This window comes from Ochotona curzoniae, unplaced genomic scaffold (genome assembly GCF_017591425.1).
Source record: "Ochotona curzoniae isolate NIBS_2020 unplaced genomic scaffold, NIBS_Ocur_1.0 scaffold_1852, whole genome shotgun sequence".
Lineage (NCBI taxonomy): Eukaryota > Metazoa > Chordata > Mammalia > Lagomorpha > Ochotonidae > Ochotona > Ochotona curzoniae.
Window position 1 is genome coordinate 15,825,763 of NW_024467087.1, and position 19,588 is coordinate 15,845,350.

General features: G+C 40.4%; 1 protein-coding gene across 3 annotated transcripts in view; it reads right to left on the minus strand.

Annotated features, from left to right (window-relative positions):
* The window catches only part of OCRL (OCRL inositol polyphosphate-5-phosphatase), a 55,998-nt gene that overhangs the window by 13,829 nt on the left and 22,581 nt on the right, over positions 1-19,588 (minus strand). For all 3 annotated transcript variants that reach the window (XM_040999759.1, XM_040999757.1, XM_040999758.1), the window contains exons 9-18: positions 19,458-19,559; positions 18,888-19,002; positions 17,019-17,135; positions 16,733-16,920; positions 13,706-13,817; positions 12,237-12,346; positions 10,589-10,724; positions 5,303-5,413; positions 4,522-4,687; positions 3,712-3,947 (exon numbers count right to left, since the gene is read on the minus strand). In XM_040999759.1, coding sequence (XP_040855693.1) covers positions 3,712-3,947; positions 4,522-4,687; positions 5,303-5,413; positions 10,589-10,724; positions 12,237-12,346; positions 13,706-13,817; positions 16,733-16,920; positions 17,019-17,135; positions 18,888-19,002; positions 19,458-19,559 — 1,393 coding nt within the window. The remainder of the gene's footprint in view (positions 1-3,711; positions 3,948-4,521; positions 4,688-5,302; positions 5,414-10,588; positions 10,725-12,236; positions 12,347-13,705; positions 13,818-16,732; positions 16,921-17,018; positions 17,136-18,887; positions 19,003-19,457; positions 19,560-19,588) is intronic.

Below are 19,588 nucleotides of genomic sequence, written 5' to 3' on the forward strand. Positions count from 1 at the left end.
TAGACGTGGCAAATCCAGGGTCAGTGAGAAGGGCAGAAGAATGAAATAGACTTTGCAGTTATTTCATTTTGCATTGAGTAGGAAGGGGGCATGGCATAAAGAATATTCCTAAAGCACTACATGCACTGAGTACATTTCTGACTTCATCAAATTTTCCATTTCCAATTGCCTCATCTCAGGGATTTGAAATATCATTTTGGGTCTCGGAGAACAATATGAACAAACATTGTACCTAAGGAAGAGTTTCAGAAAGTCAACATCAAGTTAAAACAGGGTAGGAAGGAGATATTAAGACTGGGATACTGACTGCTATTTGAGGTCATTTTATACTTCTAAAATTTTATTTTCCTTTTATTTGAAAAGCAAAAAGAGAAATGGAGATAGGCTGAGGGTGAACTAGGGATCGAGAAGAAGAGAGAGTAAGAGAGGGAAGGGAGAGAGGGAATTATCTTCCATCTGCTGGTTCACTCCCAAAATAGTTACAAAAGCCAGGGTTGGACCAAGATGAAGCTGAGAATTCCACTGGGGTCTTCTACCTGGGTGGCAGCGACCCAAGTACTTGCGTTACCCCACTGATGCCTCCTGGAGTATTCACTAGCAGGAAACTGAATCAGAAACAGAGGCAGGTTCAAAACTAATGACTCTGATATGCGATGCAATTACCCCAAGTAGTATTTTCACTACTGTGCCAAATGCCTGCTGCAGATATGAATTATTTTCGATTTCTTGTTTTCTGTCCAACACTACCATGGATAATTTCTTCATCAATTACAGTAATCTAAGACTATTGAGATGCAACATTTAACTCCTAGGAAACAAAAGATTCAGAAAGAAGAAATGATGGCTGGACACAGAATTTAGGAAAAAATGAGGGCACGACACAATAGGCCAGTGGCTAAAGTCCTCACCTTGCATGCTGTAGGATCCCACATAGGTGCCGGTTCATATCCTGGCTGCTCCACTTCCATTTTAGCTCCCTGCTTATGGCCTAGAAAAGCACTGTTTATGGCCCAGGAAAGCAGTAGAGGACAGCTCAAAGTCTTGGAACCCTGAACCTGTGTCACAGACCCGGAAGAAGCTCCAGGCTCCTGACTTCAGATTGGTTTAGCTCAGGCTGTTGTGGCCACTTGGAGAGTGAACTAGCGAATGGAAGATCTTTTGCTCTGTCTCCTTCTCTGTAAATCTGACTTTCCAATAAAAATAAATTTTAAAAAAGGAAAACTGAGCAATTTTGCAATTAAAAAATGATCAGAGTTTTATTTTTAACCTTACATCACTTCTAGTGTATACAAAGAAAATAGTTCCTAAAACCCATTAATTTCACTATTGACTTTGGCTATTTCCTTTCCGTGGATAGACAAGGTAGAATTACTTGATAATATATTTTACATAAAACAAAAAAGTTTGTAATACTTATTAAGCATCTTTCCAATCACCTCCAAAGCTAATAGAGGAGAATCATGGGAAAGAGTATTAGGAGGCCTCCATCAAGGTCAAAAATAAAGGCAGATTCCAGTTTATAGGAAGTAAGGGGAAGGGGGAGATAAAGGGACAAGTTAAAAAAATACCAAAAGGAAACAAACTGAGGAAAGGTCAGACAAAATGACAACTGTATTAGACTCTTTAAAGTCAATATCACTTAAAAAAAAGTAGAGAATGGCTGTAATTATAAGAATAGAACTACAGAGATCTCATCAAATATGCTATATCAATTTAGATTGAATGCTGACTTTTAAAAAGCTATATGGGGTGTGTTGGAGGGGGCAATATCAGGTTTAAGCTCTTGCCTGTCATGCTGGTATCCCATGTGGATGTTCGGTCAAATCCCAGCTACTCCATTTCTGATCCAGCTCCCTGCTAATGTGCCCGGGAAAGTAGCAGAAGATGGCCCAAGTACCTGGATCCCTGTCACCCATGTGGGAGACCTGGATGGAGTTCCAGACAGCCCACTGCAGTGTGAACCACTAGATGTAGTCCATCTTTTTTTCTGCCTGGTTCCCCCCTCTCTTTGTAATTGCCTTCCAAATAAAAATTTTAAGAAATCTTTTACAAAATAAAACACAATGAAATAAATGTTTAGGGCAACTGGAGAAATCTGTAAGGAATGGATATTAGAAGAGCCTAGGAATGACAGTTTTCTCAGGTGCAGTACTGGTATGCTCTGCTCATAGAGAAGCTTGTCCTTTTTCTTAAGGAATGCAAGCTGGTGTGTTTAGTGAGAAAATGACATAATACTGCTGCTTAGTGCCTCTCCAAATTCTGTCTATATATACATACAGCATATAGCAGTTCACTGGACTGTTGTTTCAAATAGTCTACAGAGTGCACATTTTTCATGATAAAAAGTTGGGGCAAAAAAATCTGGGGAATGGGATCTTTAATGAAGAGAAAGAGTAGGAAAAAGGAAAACAATTTCATCATTTAGCATGTATTTTCAAAGGTGAAACAGCAAATCTGAATTGGGACTATGGTAGTAGAAGAAAACACAAAATCATGACAGTAGAATGGCAGGCTTAAAGCAATGCATTCAGTCATGAGGGCTCTAGGGAAATGAATATAATTTCAAGAGAGAATGCAGGAATCGGATTCAAGTGTTTTGATCTGCTGTGTGAATCACCACTAGAACATCTCCATGGCAATAGAACGGAACACTCAGAGAAGCCAGTAACCTGCCTATTGGTTCAAGTTCATCCTGCCAGATGATAAAAAATCAGTTGCTTTGGCTAGGCCAAAAGGGTTAACAAGAACATTAATGGAAACACTAATGTGTGGCTGTCATATCACTCAATTTTCTGGGGTAAAAGACTAAGAATAGAGTTCTGTAGGCCCAAGAGATCTGCATACCAACCCAACAATATTTTCATGTAGAAGAAAAGTCCTTAATAGAATGCACTTGGTATGGAGCCCATTTCTATTACTGAGGGTTAAAAGCATTTCCTTGATTTGGGCACTGGCATTATAGCTCAGCTTGGGTGAAGGAATGAGAAAATCCCCCTTCCTTTCCTTTCCTTTCCTTTCTTGAGTCACATTCAACCTTGGTGTACACCAATAACCATCTAGGATATTGATAAAAATGTAGGTTTCCAGACTGCACATTCTGAGATTCTAATTTCTTTGACAGAAATAAGGTAGGAAGGACTCTGCACTTGTAATAAAGCAACCTTCCTAACTCCTAGGGATTTTGCTTTTGGTATTTAAGGTTCCATTATAGGTCTGTACTTCTATAGACAGTGAGCTTTTACACTGATGAGATATAATGCAGCATACTGAAGAATACTGGCCTGGGAGTCAGAAAATTGGAGTGATAGATTTGTCACTAACTTATTAGACTCTGGGCAAGATAATGTCTCTGTGCCTCAGTTTCCTCATATGCTTAATGAGGTTAATATGGCCTGCTCTTCTTATCATAGCCTCATAGACACGCTCATTTATGTACTAGTGACTTGAAACTTTGAAGAGCTTAACAAGCAAGCATTATATCTTCAAGCAAGCAGTCTTTAATCTTATTGGATGAGCTTAATGTTATCTATTATTTTCCTGACAAGTGCCAACTACAGATTAGCCCCTTCTTTCCTCTTAGGATAATTTCTAATCAAAGAGATGCTAGCATAAAGCAACATTCTTCTTTATTACTCGACAGTCTCTCTGTCCCGCAGAAGAGAGAAGGCACAGAAGATAGTGAGAAGGTTTATGTCTTAGGATGTTTCTCACCAAGTCTATGAGTTTGGTAACAGGAACTTCTCGGATTGGTCTTTTCATTCGGCATAAAGCCTCTAAGGATGTGCCAAAGCAACTTGGGAGGTAATTTCCACTGATGGTCAAGAAGTAATCTTTGCCTCGATCCAGGTGAAGGACAAGGATATCTTCAATCTTATCTTCCCCTGAGTTCAGGATGGTCACAGAGTCTTTGCTGACATACACATCAAGATAAATGTCCACCGTCTCATCTGAAATGCAAGAGACAATACACAGTAACAGAGATTCTTCCAGTAGAAAAGCAAAAGAAGTTAGAAAATCAACAAGTGTCCTCCAAAAAGTTGTCAAGCTGGACCTGGCACAGTGGCATATCAGGCTAATCCCCCACCTGCAGTGCCAGAATCCTATATGAGTGCTGCTTCAAGTCCCAGCTGTTCCGCTTCCCATCCAGTTCCCTGAAAATGGTCTGGAAAAGAAGCAGAGGATGGCCCAAATCTTTGGGCCCCTGTAACCACATGGGAGACCTGTAAGAAACTTTCGGCTTCCGGTTTCCTATTGGCCCGACTCTAGCCATTGTGGCCATTTAGAGAAGTGAATCTCAACAGATGGTAGACCTCTCTCGACTTCTCCTTTTCCCGCTCCCTTTCTGTAACTCTTTCAAGTAAAATAAACAAATATTTAAAAATCATCAAGTAACAAAAGGAAAGATTGGACACACAAAAGAAGTATCTCCAATGTGAAGGTAAGAGACATGGTTAGAAAACAAGAGGTTAAACTGAAGAGATATTGCATTGCAAGCAGAGACAATGGTAGGGGAAAACTCACTTGGCTCCAAGTAGCCCTCAAAAGGTTCAGCCCGAAGCCATGGCTTGCAGTATTGGGTGTCATTAAGTTTAGGGATGAAAGAAAAGTGGCAGGGAACCTGTCCATTGTTGCTGATCTGGAACTTCTTCTTTTGTAGTTGCCGAAACTTCACATTCTCAAACACAAACTGAGGAATAACAGACAGACACAGACATGCATCACTAGTAGGGGAAGTCAGTCAGTTGGATTATTCCATAGAGCATACGAATACAAAGAATAAGGTAATTATTAGCCAGGTGTGCAAATGCCATCTGCATTCACCAACTGAGCCAACTGCACAGGGTCCACGTTCATACGTTGTTATAGTCACACCAGCAGAGGGGTTAGACGGCTCTTGCTACTACCCTTGGCTACTGACTGCCTGTGGGAGCCGAAAAGGATAACTAACCGAACTTTGGTTCAGGGCATTTGTCTTGTGACAAAATCCTGGTTTTTGAGTGATGAACTGAATAGCAACTCTGAAATATTAAATAAGAGTAGCTAACATTTGAGGGCTTACTATGTACTAGGCACTGTTCTAACAGGTTTGCATGTATCAACTCATGGAATTCTAACAAGCATCCCTTAATCCAGAAATCTGAGGGCATCACACATGTACCGAATGGCACTGGAACTGGAATGGAAGTCGTATTGGTATACCTGGCCTTAACCACTTGGCTATGATGCCTTTTGTGAGTAACATGGTTTCCTCTGCAATGGCCACAATGGGTAGCAGACAGGACAGCTACAGATGTTTTCTCACCTCCCTCCTGCTGAGTTCTAAGGAAGGAAGGAAGTCATTTTCCATCCTGTCCATGATGCGCACGATATCTTCAAAGACTTTCCGATATCTCCGTTCATCCACAACCTTTACCTGAAACAAAATTAAGCCCCTTTTCAGTCTCACACATGCCCAGCTCATCTCTCTTGAGGTTATCTAACAAGTTAAAACTGGCTGGTATAGCAATCATTTTAAATAAACTGTGAGGCAAATAATGTCCTCAGTTTCTCATCCTGCTTCAGCCACAACTTTCACCTAAAAGAAAACAGATCTTTGTGTTAGTCTTACGTTCTCCCAACTTCTGTACCTATCTCCAAGTCTCTCCAATAATTTTTTAAAAGATTACTCAAGCAAATACATTAACCATTATAGAAGCACATACTTTAAGGTAAAGGCAAGGGTAATTGACTAATTTTCTAGAATAGCTGAAACCTCTATGTTAAGCTTGGCAATAATACTTAGGAAGGCTATTTTCCTGTTCAACTGTTACATTATTAGTAGTGGAAAAAAATGTAATTGCAGTAAAAATTACTTCATGCACTATACAAAATGACAGCATCAAAATATACCCATTATCATTTATAATAATTATAAAAAAGTGGTGAAAATAGCAGAAGATATGATTAAAGTACTGAACTCTATTAGCTAAGAACCATAATATCATGACTCAGACTGGATAACAGCGAAGGTATATTAGTAAATGGAACCTATGTTCATTTTAGAAAATGGCTGACACAAAATGTCCTAGAGTAAAATCATTATAGCTAAAGTACCATGACTAACGCATCAAAAAACTTCCACATGACAGAGCACTTTCAGCTTCCTGACGTAGCAGTGTTTTTTTGAATACTAAAACTTCAAACAGACTAATGCCAAAATGAACATAATTGACAAGATATTTTTAACTTGTTCAGATATCAGTTTTTAGGACAAAAAAATCACAAAAATCCATGTCAAGAGATTCATGTATATACGGCAGAGTTTCTAAAGCAGGTGTGAAAAACAGAACATTAAAGGTCAGCCAAATATCTCAAACTGGGAAGATGTTTTAAACATATTTGAACCATACTTCTCAGACAACTGAGGGTCAAGCCATCATTTTTTGCATAACCAGAGTCCATACTGTACACGGTGATTAAGTCCAGATGAATTTTATATAGTTTCAACATTGTGCATTTTTTTTAATTTTAAAAAGTATATTTTTTAAAAAAAACTTCCACAATTTGCAAGACTAGCAAACCAAGAAATATTCTCCATGTAGTTGGGAACATGCTTATGGTCACAGTTATTATTAAAGATGACCACTAGTGAAAGACGCTTTCTAAAATACCAAGTATGTGAGACAATCAACTTGGGCATGTCTCAAATGCATAGCTACTTGGGCCTACTAAGCCTGTTCTCCAAGGCTGGAGCTCCTTCCCTCTCCGACTTACTGAAAAACTCTTTAGGCAATTCTAGGTTTATCAAAGATTCAGAACCAACACAACAAATCACAATACCAAGTGTGTAGCCCACATTAGTTTGATCTCAGCCAGCCCACAGAAAGTTTTTCGAAACTGACCACAAAGCATGTGGCTGCATTGGTGCCAATGGTGGTAAAATACATGCTCAGGTTACACAACAAAGTCGAATCTTTTCTCAGTGGGTTATTATGATCATCAATATAAAGGATAATGGAGGAGGGATAGCAAAGAATGTCACCACCTGAACGAACATCCATTTAACAAAGGATATTAATGACAAAATTAGGAATTCAGGACAAAGTATCATGAGCTAGGTCTTTATGTAATCAAAAGGACAGCTTTCTAAGATACGCTGCAGAATTATGGAAAGGAAAGAAAAAAGGAAGTTGCAGACCAACATAGATAACATGCAACCACTTGTGACAGATAAATCTACACTGTGGGGAGCGGGGTGCTGAAGCCGCTCCTTAGAATAGGAAAGCTGGAATAGGAAAGGCCGTCGCAGAATAGCGGTTGGCCTAGGGCCAGGAGGCAGGGTTGGTCTCATCAGCAGGTAAACAGGAAGTCACAGGGATAGGCTGATGCCCTTGCTGTAATTATGTCATTGCTACTGGCCTATCAGGTAGCGCCAAGTGGACCCATGGGGAGAAGTGATTGGTGGAGAATGGTATAAAAGCAGCCAGTAAAAGCTAAAGAGGGAGATGACGAGGAGAAAGACTGAGAGAAGAACGACGGACAGAACAGGAAGAACGGGGCAGCAGAGAGGGGAAGAAGGGCTAAGCTCTTTGTGTAGAAAAGCTAAGGAGTACAAGGAGGAAAAGCGGCAGAGAGGGGTACAAAAGCAGTACAGAAGCAGTAAGACCTACATACAGGGACAAGAACAGAGAAGTGCAACAGAAAGTATGGGGACAAGAACGGAGAAGGGTGGCAGAGAGAGGGCTGGAGAACGGGGAGGAAAGCTAAGACCAATGGAGAAAGGGACAGCGGAGAAAAGGGTTTAAATGCAGCCACTTTTGGCAGTGAGGGGTCTAGTTGCGGTTCCAGGTTTTCTCAGACCCTCAAGAGTATGCCTCGCCATTTTAGTGTCGCGGCTGGTCAGCAGCACTACACAGCAACCATTTTGTTGTAAACACAAGAGACAAGAATTGCTCTGCCTAACACATTAGCCACTAGCCACAGAGGGACATTTAAATTACTTCAAACTAGATCTCAGTTAAGTACTTGATAGGCACTCGTGGCTAATAGCTACCAGACAAACAACATACATAGAGGACATCTGCATCACTGCAGCAAGTACTAGTGGATCTCACAGACCTAGAGAATATAAACTCGTAAGCAGCCAGCTCAGCTGGGAGTTTGGGAAAAGGCAGAAGTAGGAGGTAGTAGAGGAATCAAAGAATGTCAGCTTCATCTGTAAATTCTAATTTTTTTTTAAAGTACTTTTGAACTGCTGTACAACTTCAAAATCATTAAAAACTAGAAAAGTAGTAGACTTTCACCAAGGAAACACAAAAATAAGCGGGGAGCCTGGAAATTTAAAAAATATCCCACCGAGAGCTCCGGATTCGTGTGCATAGAGGATTAATATTCCAAAGTTCTAAAAAGAAATGCAAACAACAGTTAAGCACAGCTGATGAGATCAAAACAGTTCGAATTCAAAGAAAGACATTCTCTTAAAATGGTTTAAGAGAATTCAAAGGAAAGAGAACAGCTCCAGGCAGTAGCATCCGAAAGTATACAAGGGGTCTGCCTAACGTTCATGGAAAATGTGCATTCTTGCCTTCCCAGACTACAAGCAGGGCATTGGATTGGGAGTGGACCAGAGGCAAATTGGCACTCATATGGGACGCCAGTGCCACAGGCTGAGGATTAGCCTGCCACGCCATGGCATCAGCCCTGATTCTCAGTACTTCTAATAGAATGCTCTTAAAGGAGATGTTTAAACTCACTGGTTCTCTATCTGCTTCTCTATTAAATGAGAAATCCTGAAGTCAAAGCACTACTGCGAGAAGTCAGTGAGATGTGTGCAAATTGCCTAACACAGTCGATGGTACACAGCTACTGCTACCACTGAAGGAACACATGCTATTATTAAACACCACTATTTTAAAATTTTTAAATGGACAAAAGTCAAGTCATGATTGTTTGAAAAAAAAAAGCTTTAAAATCTGGGGTGAGTGCTGTGACACATCAAGTTAAGCCACTGTCTGAGACGCCAGCATCGCATATGAGAAATGGATTAAGTCCTGGCTGCTCCACTTCTGATCCAGCTCCATGCTTATGCATCTGGCAAAGCAGGGGAAGTGATCCAAGCACTTGGTGGCCTTGCCACCCACATGGGGAGACCCAAATACAGTTCTAGGCTCCTAGATTTACCCACATCTAGCCCTGGCTGATACAATCAATTTGAGCACCTGGAAGATCTCTCTCTTTCTTTGTAACTCTGCCTCTAATATAAATAAGAGCAAATGTTTTTAAATTAGAATCTAAGATTGGAAACTATAGTGTTAAAGGCAAAGTCACAAAGTCATTCTTTGATGCAGGAGCAGGATAAGACCTATTATTGGTGGTAGATGCCATTTCTGAAACTCCCAACAGTGTAATACAAACTGAAGAAAAGAAAATTCACCCTACTATGATCTCTGCATGTCATGAATCCTCATCAGTAAATACCATTACTATTCACATTTCATCAAGGGGAAACCGAAGTACCAGGCTGTAATATGTAGTTAGGAAATGGTTGACCTAGGGTGAAAATCCAAGAAGTCTATCATAAAAGTTTATGCAACTAAGCACTAAGCATTGCACTAAATACATTTTGACAGATTACATGACCCTAGGTCTATGAAAATCCACAAGCAATAACCTAAGTATATTGGTTAGAATACCTTAGGCCAGAATACGAGATGTGACTTATGTACTATACAGCTAAAGCAAACACAATGGGAAAAAAGCTTTGCTTACAATAGAGATAAATAAAATAATTGGCCACTCTGCACTACAGGACATCAGGTTAAGCTGCTACCTGCGACGCCAAGATTCTTTATGGGTACTGATTCATGTCCTGGCTGCTCCATTTTCAGTCCAACTCCATGCTAATGTGCCTGGGAAAACAGTGAAAGATGATCCAACTGCTTGTGTCTCTGCACCAATGTGAGAGACTCAGAAGAACTCCAGATTCCTGGCTTTGGCATGGTCCAGCATCAACCACTGCAGCCATTTGGGGAGTGAACAGTAGACAAATTTCTCTCTCTAACTCTACCTTCCAAATAAGTAAATAAAATCCTTAAAGTAAATACATAACTGGCTACTAATCTGGCCCATAATACCTGAAAGTTGAAGAAAAATAAACTTAATGCTACTGGACAAGTAAATTTTATTACAACAGAGATTATACTATACTTCTTAAGGCAATATACAGATTGGTGGTTATATTCTGGTTGGTACCTTTGCTTTTGCTGTTCTTTCTTCCACTTAGAACCTATCCTTTCTTATTATCTGCTGAAAAGCTGCTCATCTTTTAAAGCACAGCATCTCCCTTCTGTATGTATTCTGATTTCAGGAGGCTCAGCTTATCTACCACCTAGCCATCACATAGTACATACATCTCTGTCACTCACACAGTGGAAAACTAGATGGAAAGCATCTGGAAGGACTGCAGGCCCAGTCCTCCATGCTGTAAATAATCACTAGTCATGAAACATTTATGGTTCATTGAATTACTGATGTATTTCGAATCTACACAATGCTCTAGGAATAGACGTTTAACAACGACAGAAAAGTTAATAAACAAACAGGTGTTTACCCCAATATGGAAGAGAGAGCTAACAGGCTTGTGGTCACTGGTTTGCAGTTCCATGTGACTTCGGTAGTGAAGCTGATTAACATTTGTTCCTCTCCAAAGAATTCGATCACACCATGCTGGAATGCGACACTTCCCACTGTAAATAAAGCAATGAGTTACGGAGAACGTACCACATAATCACAGAACCACAGAACGCCTAGCACGCTGGGACAAGCCTTCTTGTTATATGCTCCTAAACAGCTGTGTACTACTCCTTTCTGAACTATCACAGCATTAGTAATGCTGCAAGCTCTGTGACTTTTTTTTTTTAAACAAGGGACTGTGCCTGCTGTTTGCATCTGGGCTCTTTGCACTTAGTGATACAGTATGTGATGCAAAGTAGGTGCTCAATGAATAGTTACCTAATGAATAAATAAACTACCTTAAGATTGGGATTACTGGATGTAATCCCAGTGGAAATGATAACAGCACCTATTTAAAAGGTCCAGTTTATAATCTGAACATCTCTTTTTCCTTTGTTCTGGGAAATGCAATGACATTTTCCAAAAGATAACTAACTAATCCAGGTTTAAAATCCAGTCCTGTATTGCCAGACTTAAATCTCTGGACAGGAATAACAGATGAGAGGTTTTCCTTGAAACCTGGGCTTTTATGGACAAGTCGAGGTTCTTCTAACAGAGATGAATGAACACATAAGCATGTGAGTCTGAGCATCTGACAGCTCGCTGAATGCCATGGGTAAGGAGAAGGCCTATTCATGACTCTGTTGAAATAAGCAGCACCTTGTATACTTGATCCAGAAGGGGATAAGCCTATTTCTGTTCAGTTGACTCCGCATGCAAATGAATGGGAAAAAAGCCAGGCAAAGTGTACAAGGTGTGTTAGTATCACTTTTTATTTATGACTAGCTACCTTGGAACACAAGAATATATACTCCTCCTGCCCCATGGCTCTCAGAGTCTGAAACTCTTTCTCCTTCAAGGTTCTGTGCTCAGCCAGCTAGGAAGCCATGAGAAGTAAAGAGATGGCCACAGGAAGAGGAGACTCAGTTACCAAGAAGCTCCTGACACAAGCATGTTCCTTGGGGCGATCAGAAAGCCAGGGGGCCTGCCAGTGAGAGGTCTCAACTGTCTTCAACAGTGATGGACATGCAGTCCAAGCATCAAGACTTTAAAAGTGTTTCATTTTTCCTAAGAGACTCAATTGTTTTCTCAGGCTTGACAACTATTGGGTTAGTTCTCACATGCATCTTTGGCTTCACCTTCTGGTATCTTGAGTTCAACAGCCAAGAAACAGAAGAAGAAAAAAAGCAGCCAGAACAGGGCAATAGATAGGAAATAGGGCTGAGATCAGGAAAGCAAGCACCTAAGTGAGTCTGGTGAGGTGACAGAAATAAGTGCTGCAGAAAGTCCATAAAATGTCAACAGCCTTGGTCTGTAAGTAATACTTTCTAAGATAAGCTCACCTTTGCTTACACTTGGATTAAAACTGTCCTGCAGCAGTAGCACCAAACCATTAAAGCATTAACACTGCTACGGCAAGACCCAAACATTATCCACTCTTCACGAATATGGATGGAGTCCATAATGCCCCAAACAGGTCATGCCTTAACCTAGTCTCTGAGAAGGTTCTTAGTATTTCTTTTTACCTGGAATCCCATCGGTCTGTTTTTGAGTCATACTTGTAAGTGGGGATAAACTTGATTTCCCCCTCATTGAAGTCAACAAAAGCTTTTTTCTGTGTGCGCTGGATATTTAGCTACAGATAGTAAAACAAACAAAAAGCAATGCATAAGCAACATGACACCATCATAACAGAGACAAACAGATTGACTCATCACGGTTCTCATTTCTAAGTCTCCAGTTGTGCAGCTATTATAACTGTGATAGTACATAATATTTCTATATCTTGTGAATTAAACCTCAGCACTGTCACAATATTTAAACTCACCCTCACATAAAATGCTTATTAGCTCATCATTAAGTTTTTCAATGCTAATATTAGCCAGGGACAAAATGGAAGCATGAAATTTGAATAATCAAAAATTGAGATAATCCAGTATGATCTTAATTAAAAAAAAAAAGGCACACAAAGGTTAAATGGCTAATTCCCAACCCAAATCCAGTGTATAGCTACAAACTGTTTTTGAAAGCTATCCTCATTCAAATGTTTTACCCGAGTTATACGACACTCAGAATGTGCTCCAACTGGACTCCTTTTGCAGACCACAAGGAGGAAGAAATGCAAAGTTCACCAGTGAAGTTCATTGTGAAGCCAGAAACAGCTCACTACAAAAATCACTCTACTGCAAACATCTGCATTTTGACTGCGTCTGAAGGTCAAAAGGGCTCTCACAAAGATTTAAAGACTTTTGAATCCAGTCAAAACATTTTCTTCACTCAGTAAGAAGCATTCCCTTTCAGAAGGCAGAATCCCTACCATATGCTGAAGTACAAACTCCAGTCCCATGCCAAGTTCTGAGGGAAACCTAGCATTTTAAATACATGGAAACTAGGTTCCTGGATATCAGATTACATGGAAATGTTACATAATCAATACCTTTTCCACTGACTTCAACATCCACCTCTCCAGACTGGCTCAGCCGGACTTAGCCATCAGTTCTCATTAGACTATAGCCTACTCAATTCTCTGTCTCCCAATCCCTCTCACAGGGCCTCCCTCTTTTACCTCCAAGCTGTTGTTCAGCCTTCCAAGTAATCACAGAACAGTTTCCCCTGTTCCAGCTGCCAAACCACATCAACAGAGCTGAAGGCTCACTTCCGCCAGGAAGTATTCGCCAATTAACCCCACCCATTCTCCAAGTCAGCTATGCAAGCAAATCTCTGAAATCTCATCTTGATAAAAACTTACTGAATATATGTTACTCTTTATCACGAGTTATACTTCCCCTCCTCCCACCGAAACACTTAACGACAGGCACTAGGACTCTCATAGGGATTCACAGCACATCACTCGTCATACTGGTCTCAGGAGACAGGAAGACCTCCACATCTCTTCCTAGAGTAAGCCATGATGCCCGTGTGGCTCCCACCCACAAACCCCTTGCAGTCTGATCTGTCACCTAGAAAAGTTCCGATAGAACAAAACTTTATTTACCTGGTCGAATTTCAGGAGCTTCTGAAGGTCATTCTTTTTAATAAGATTTTTTACCTCATTGGCATCAGGCATGCAAAGTCTATAGTTCAAGTCTCCCAGCCAAATGACCACACTGAGGATCAAGAAGTAAATGAACAGAAGGAACCACTATTAGCATAAGAATTAATCAGAGAAGAATGTGGGAAGACAATGGGCAGATTATGGAGTTCACTTATCAATCTCTGGCAAGCTGTTTAAAGCCATATCTAATCCTTTGGGCATAATTAACTATCCACACCTAAGAGAGATAAAGGATTTCAAAATAGGTAAGAAAATAGGCACTCCATACACTGGCAACAAAAGCAGGGAAACACAGCTTATTTGTGGGTTTCAGAAGTCAAGGAGTTAATGAATTGAGAAGTATGCAATTTATCTGCTGGAATAGCTTCAAAATGCCTGGCTGCTTGGCAGGTCTCTAGGGAAAGAGAATCTGAACATTTTCTGCCTCTCTGAGTCCTGAGGTTTTGCAGGCTTGCCACTAAGGTCTGCGTTGACAGCACTCCCAGGCACGGCCCACCAGGTAAAGCAGGCCCAGGACTCTGCAGTGTAGCCAACAGGTCTATCCCTACCCACAAGCTGCAGCCCAAGATCCAGGCCAGGAGGGTACCTGGCTTGCTAGGGGCTCCTTGGTCCCAATAACAACTGGCCTCCACATAAGTTGAAAATCCCACAAAAGGAGACCCTGAAATTAAAACATCAAAGTAGATTCCCTTGAGAGATGGCTCAAGGAGTCCTGGAGCTGAGTAAATTCATGGAATTTCAAGGCAATTTCATGGTCACAAAGTTCATGGCTTTGACTTCAGCACTGTGAGACAGGTCAGTATCACTACTTTACCCTAAAATTACCCTGCTCTCTATTGATTGTAATACCCCTAAATAATCTTCTGCTTTTCCATTAAGTCCCATCTCAAACCATTATTTCAGAATAATGTCTCAAAATCTCAACAACCAGCTGTAATTTCTTTACAGCTAATTATCTCCTCCCACTACCCAATCCACTCCTCAATTATTTCTGGTTGTATCCATATTAAGTCCCATTCTTCACTGACCTCTTTCTGCTACTCCTTTTTGAAATAATCACAGCCATCAAAAAGAACAATGTAGATAGACCTGGATGCAGTGGCTTCAAAAAAAGATACACATTAAATAGAATAACGTGGTCTTATACAACAAGTATATATGTGTTTATATGTGCAGAGAAAGTCTAGAATAGAAATATGATGCATGTCATAATATAGTTTTAAATTCTCTGGCAGCTGCATTTAAAATGTGCAAGAATTGAGGCTAGCATTATAGGCTAAGCCACAATTTGTGATGCCAGCAACCCATATCAGAGTACCAATTTGAGGCGTGGGCCATTTTTTTCCAATATAACTTCCTGCTAATGTACCTGGGAAGGCAGTGCAGGCTAAATCCAGTGCATGGGTCTCTGCACTGGAAGACTCTTTCTCTTTCTCTCCTTCTCCCTCTCTGCCACTCCGCCTTACAAATATTTTTTAAAAAGTAAAAAAAAAAAAAAAAAAAAATCCAGTAAAAATAAAAGCTTCATATTAATGCAAGATACAAAAATAAATTATTATTCCAACAGGTGATTAATATTTAACAATTGAGACAGTTTAAATTTTCTCCTACTAAGTATCTGACAGTTTATGCCTACTGCATAGCTTCACTTGAACTTGCATTGTTAAGTGCCCAGTCTTCAATGTGGCTCCTGGCTGTAATCGTGGATAGCACAAACAGACCAAGAAGGTCATGCACTGACCACTGAGGATGATTTCTTTTGGACAGAATTTGAGGAGAGGAGAGGGTGAGAAAAGAGGAATTCTAGGGGCCAACAATGGATAGCTATGACCTGTGACACTGGCATTCCCATATGACTGCCAGTTCGTGTACCAGCTGCTCTGCTTCGGATCTAGCTCCCTGATAATGTACCTGGGAAAGCAGCAGAAGATGGCCCAAGTGCTCAGGCACTTGTACTCACATGGGAGACCTGGAAGGAGCACCTGGCTCCTGAGTTCAGCCTGGCCTAGCCTCAGCCATTGAGGCCATCTGGGGAGTGAAGCAGCAGATAGATCTCTGTCTTTCCCTCTGTCTATGTAATCCTGCCTTTCAAATAAATACATCTTTTTAAAAATGTTCAGTAAATTTAAAAAATAAATTGGGGATTTTTAATCTTTATCTTTTACTACATTTACAGCAAACATTTCTATTTCATAATGATAAAATAAAACTTACTACAGGGCCAGTGTTGTGGCATAGCAAGGAAAGTTGCTTCCTGTAAGCAGAAGATGGAGGATGAATTTCATTTTTTAAGGCAGAATTAAAGAGAGAGAGAGAGAGAGGAGAGACAGAGAGATCCTCCATCCATTGATTCACTCCTTAAATAGCTGCAAAGGCCAGGACTGTGCCAGGCCAAGGTCAGGAGCCCAGAGATTCTTCCAGGTCTTCCACATGAGCACAGGGGTCCAGTCCTCTGCTGCTTTCCCAAGCGCACTGGGATGGAACTGAACCTGTAGTGAGGCATCCACATCCCTAACTGACACCCACATGGGATGCAAGTGTTGCACACAGCAGCTTAACTTATTCTACCACAACACTGGTCCCTCTGAGTTTCAAATAAATGGTTTTTAAAGATGGGTGGATGGATGGAAGGAAGGAAGGAAGGAAGAGGGAGGGAGGGAGGGAGAGAGGGAGAGGGAGAGAGAGAGAGAGAGAGAGAGAGAGAGAGAGAGAGAAGAAAGACTGCCTACTTGCATGCATCTGATAGATCCCAACACCATTACTCTAGCTGGTCCACTAATACACTTAACTTTTCTTTTGCACTCAACTTTTTGTTGATGTCAAATCTGCTCTCTGTCTCAAAACGCCTCTGCTTTGTGATCCTGATTCCTAAATGGTACTCCCTCAGTCTTCACAGTTTTATACCTTCTCACATTGAATTCTTCTTGTACCAACTAATCAAAGACCAAGGGAGACTTAACCACTCACTCATGTTTCATGATGTTCAGCTGTGGGAGGCTCTGATTAGGAACCACAAAACTCATTCTGGCACAGATGTCCTTATAATCTTGATTCCTTCTCTCAAAGTCTTCCACGTGGGCAGCCAGGTGGGAATTGACGATGCAAAAGGTAGTATTGTGAAATACAAATCTCACAGCTACCCCACCTTTGTTTCCCTGTTAACAAGAATGCTCAGTTAGTCAACTCAACAAGTGACTGAACTTCATTCACACGGACATAAATAATCTTCAAGCTCATTTACAAAGTGTCTCACCATTTTCCCCATGATTCCAGTCCCAACTGTTTCTGTAGCAACATCACGGATATAGCGACACTGATCCTTTCTGGCAAATATAAGGAGCATCATCCCAACAAGGCGAACTAGTTGAATCTATGAGTTCCAGGGAATTAGCAAAGTCTAAGGTTAATATCACTCGTTCATGCAGCTACTTTCAACTAGTTTTCCATCAATATGACATATTGAAGCTGATGTGCCCAAATCCTCTGACTAGATTTGAATGCATCCAAATCCTCTGATTTGCAAGCAGACTCTGTAAGTTACAAACCAAAATTCCTTGGGGAAGTTCTAACCTGGTTTTGATCATTTTGAGTGGAAAATCTTGGACTGGGTCTTTGGCCTAGCAGTTGAGATACCCATGGCGATACTGCCTAGGCTTGATGCCCAGCTCCACTTTTGACACCAGCTTCCTGCTAATGGAGACCCTGGGAGATAGCAGCGATGAGTTAAGTATTTAGATAATTGTCACATAATTAATCTATGTGGAAAACCTGGATCCAGTCCTTGGCTTTTTGTGTGTTAATATTCATTTATTTTTTATTAGAAAGTCAGATTTACAGAGGAGAGACAGAAAGATCTTCCATCTGTTGGTTCACTCCCCAAGTGGCCATAATGGCTAGAGCTGATCTGATTTGAAGCCAGGGGCTTCCTCCAGGTCTCCCACATGGATTCAGGGTCCCAAAGCTTTGGACCATCCTCTACTGCTTTTCCAGGCCACAAGCAGGGAACTGGATGGGAAGTGGAGCAGCCAGGATACGAACCAGTGTCCATATGGGATCTTGGTGCACGCAAGGTGAGGAATTTAGCCATTAGGTTACAGCGCCAGGCCCAAGTCCTTGGCTCTTGGTCTTCAGTCCGGGACTCAAGACCATTGTTGGCATATGGGGAATGAATGAATAGATGGGAGTGTTCTTTCTATCTCACTGTCTGTCAAAAAAAAAAAAAAACACATTTTTTTAAAAAAAATTAAAAGTCTTGAGGGAAAATAGGTATACTCAACTAGAGATAAAGTCTTTCAATCATTTTTCAGCATACCAGGAATGAAAGCATTAATAGTTCACAACAAAGATAAAGCCACTATCCTAGTTTATTCCAAGTTTCTCATTACTAATTTTCTAAGAAATTCAAACCTGTAGAAAAAAAATCCCTTTTTACTTCAACTATTCAGAGAGGAATAAGAGGGATAACGACTTCAAGGATTTTATGACCTACATATAGTTAGCAGATATAGACTAGAATCACTCAATTACTTCCTTTAAAGAATTTAGTATAATAGCTGTAATGAATGTAATTCTTCTGGCTGCTAAATGTCTCTACAGAATGCTTTCTAAATGCCAAAAAATTGACCTAGCTTATTAAATTCAACACTATTCTTTACTTACACTTGAGTTCAGAACTTCTTTAAATTTCATTGATGCTTTTTGTTTAAAAAAATTGAAACATAAAAGCTATGCACATGTACACATGGGTAGCAGGTGATGTTTCAATACATGTGTACACTGTAACACTTGCTGCTCTGCTTCCAAAGCACATTCCATGTACCCACATGCTTCATATTGCATTTCTTGAATCCTGCAATTCTGATCATGTCAATGGACAATTTCAATGTACCATACAAATCAGTTAGCATATATATAATTACTCTGAATTATAAAAGATTAGAAAGTTTAGGGGAATTTTTTTCCCTAGGAAATAATTATGATGGATTAGTCTGCCCTATCCCAGTACTACACAGAGGCAACGATTCATTTAAACCACTCTTTTGGAACAAGGTCTAGATTATGCAAAAACTCCCAATGAGTTCTGTTCAGTCATATACTAAAAGGATACATAAATGTGGCTTACTCTCTTATACTTGGCTTTGGAATTCAAACCCCTCTCCACAGCAATGGACCACTCTTGTTCCTTTACAGATTCAAAGTAGAAAAAGGCTTCTGTGCTCAAGTCCAGCTCTTGGAATCTGAGAAAGGAAGGATATGAGATCTGTACATATCCCAAAGTTAGATGTGGCTACCTCCTGTCCTGTTTGCAGTTATCAATAAGGACAAGTAGCTTTCTTTCTAAAGACTCCCCAGCAGTAAATAGCTATAGGCTGTGCAAAAACTAAACCAAAAATATTTCTCACAAGGAATAAAAGCACAGTTCTGCATTTATATCCAAGGAACATTCACTGTTAGAACCAACAACTCTCAGCTTCTATGCAGAATTTCATTTTCTAGGGGTTTTGAGAAAACTAGTTGCTTCTTTATACCATTTCCAGTATCTGTTTATTTCTGAATTCACAAATTTGATCCACCAGTCAATCCACACATATGGCCTATCACACATTTTTACCAAACAGTTAAAAAAAAAAAAGGTAAAATGTCATGTACACCAACCATACAATCAAAAGGAAATTCCAGAAGTGTTCTTTACCCAATGCAGTAGATATCAGGAGGATTCGGATCACAGGTCAGCCAGGGCTCTAACCCGCTATCTGGAGACTGGCCATTCACATTCCAAGTTCCAACAAAAAATCTAATGTATAACACCAGAAAGTAATTTGA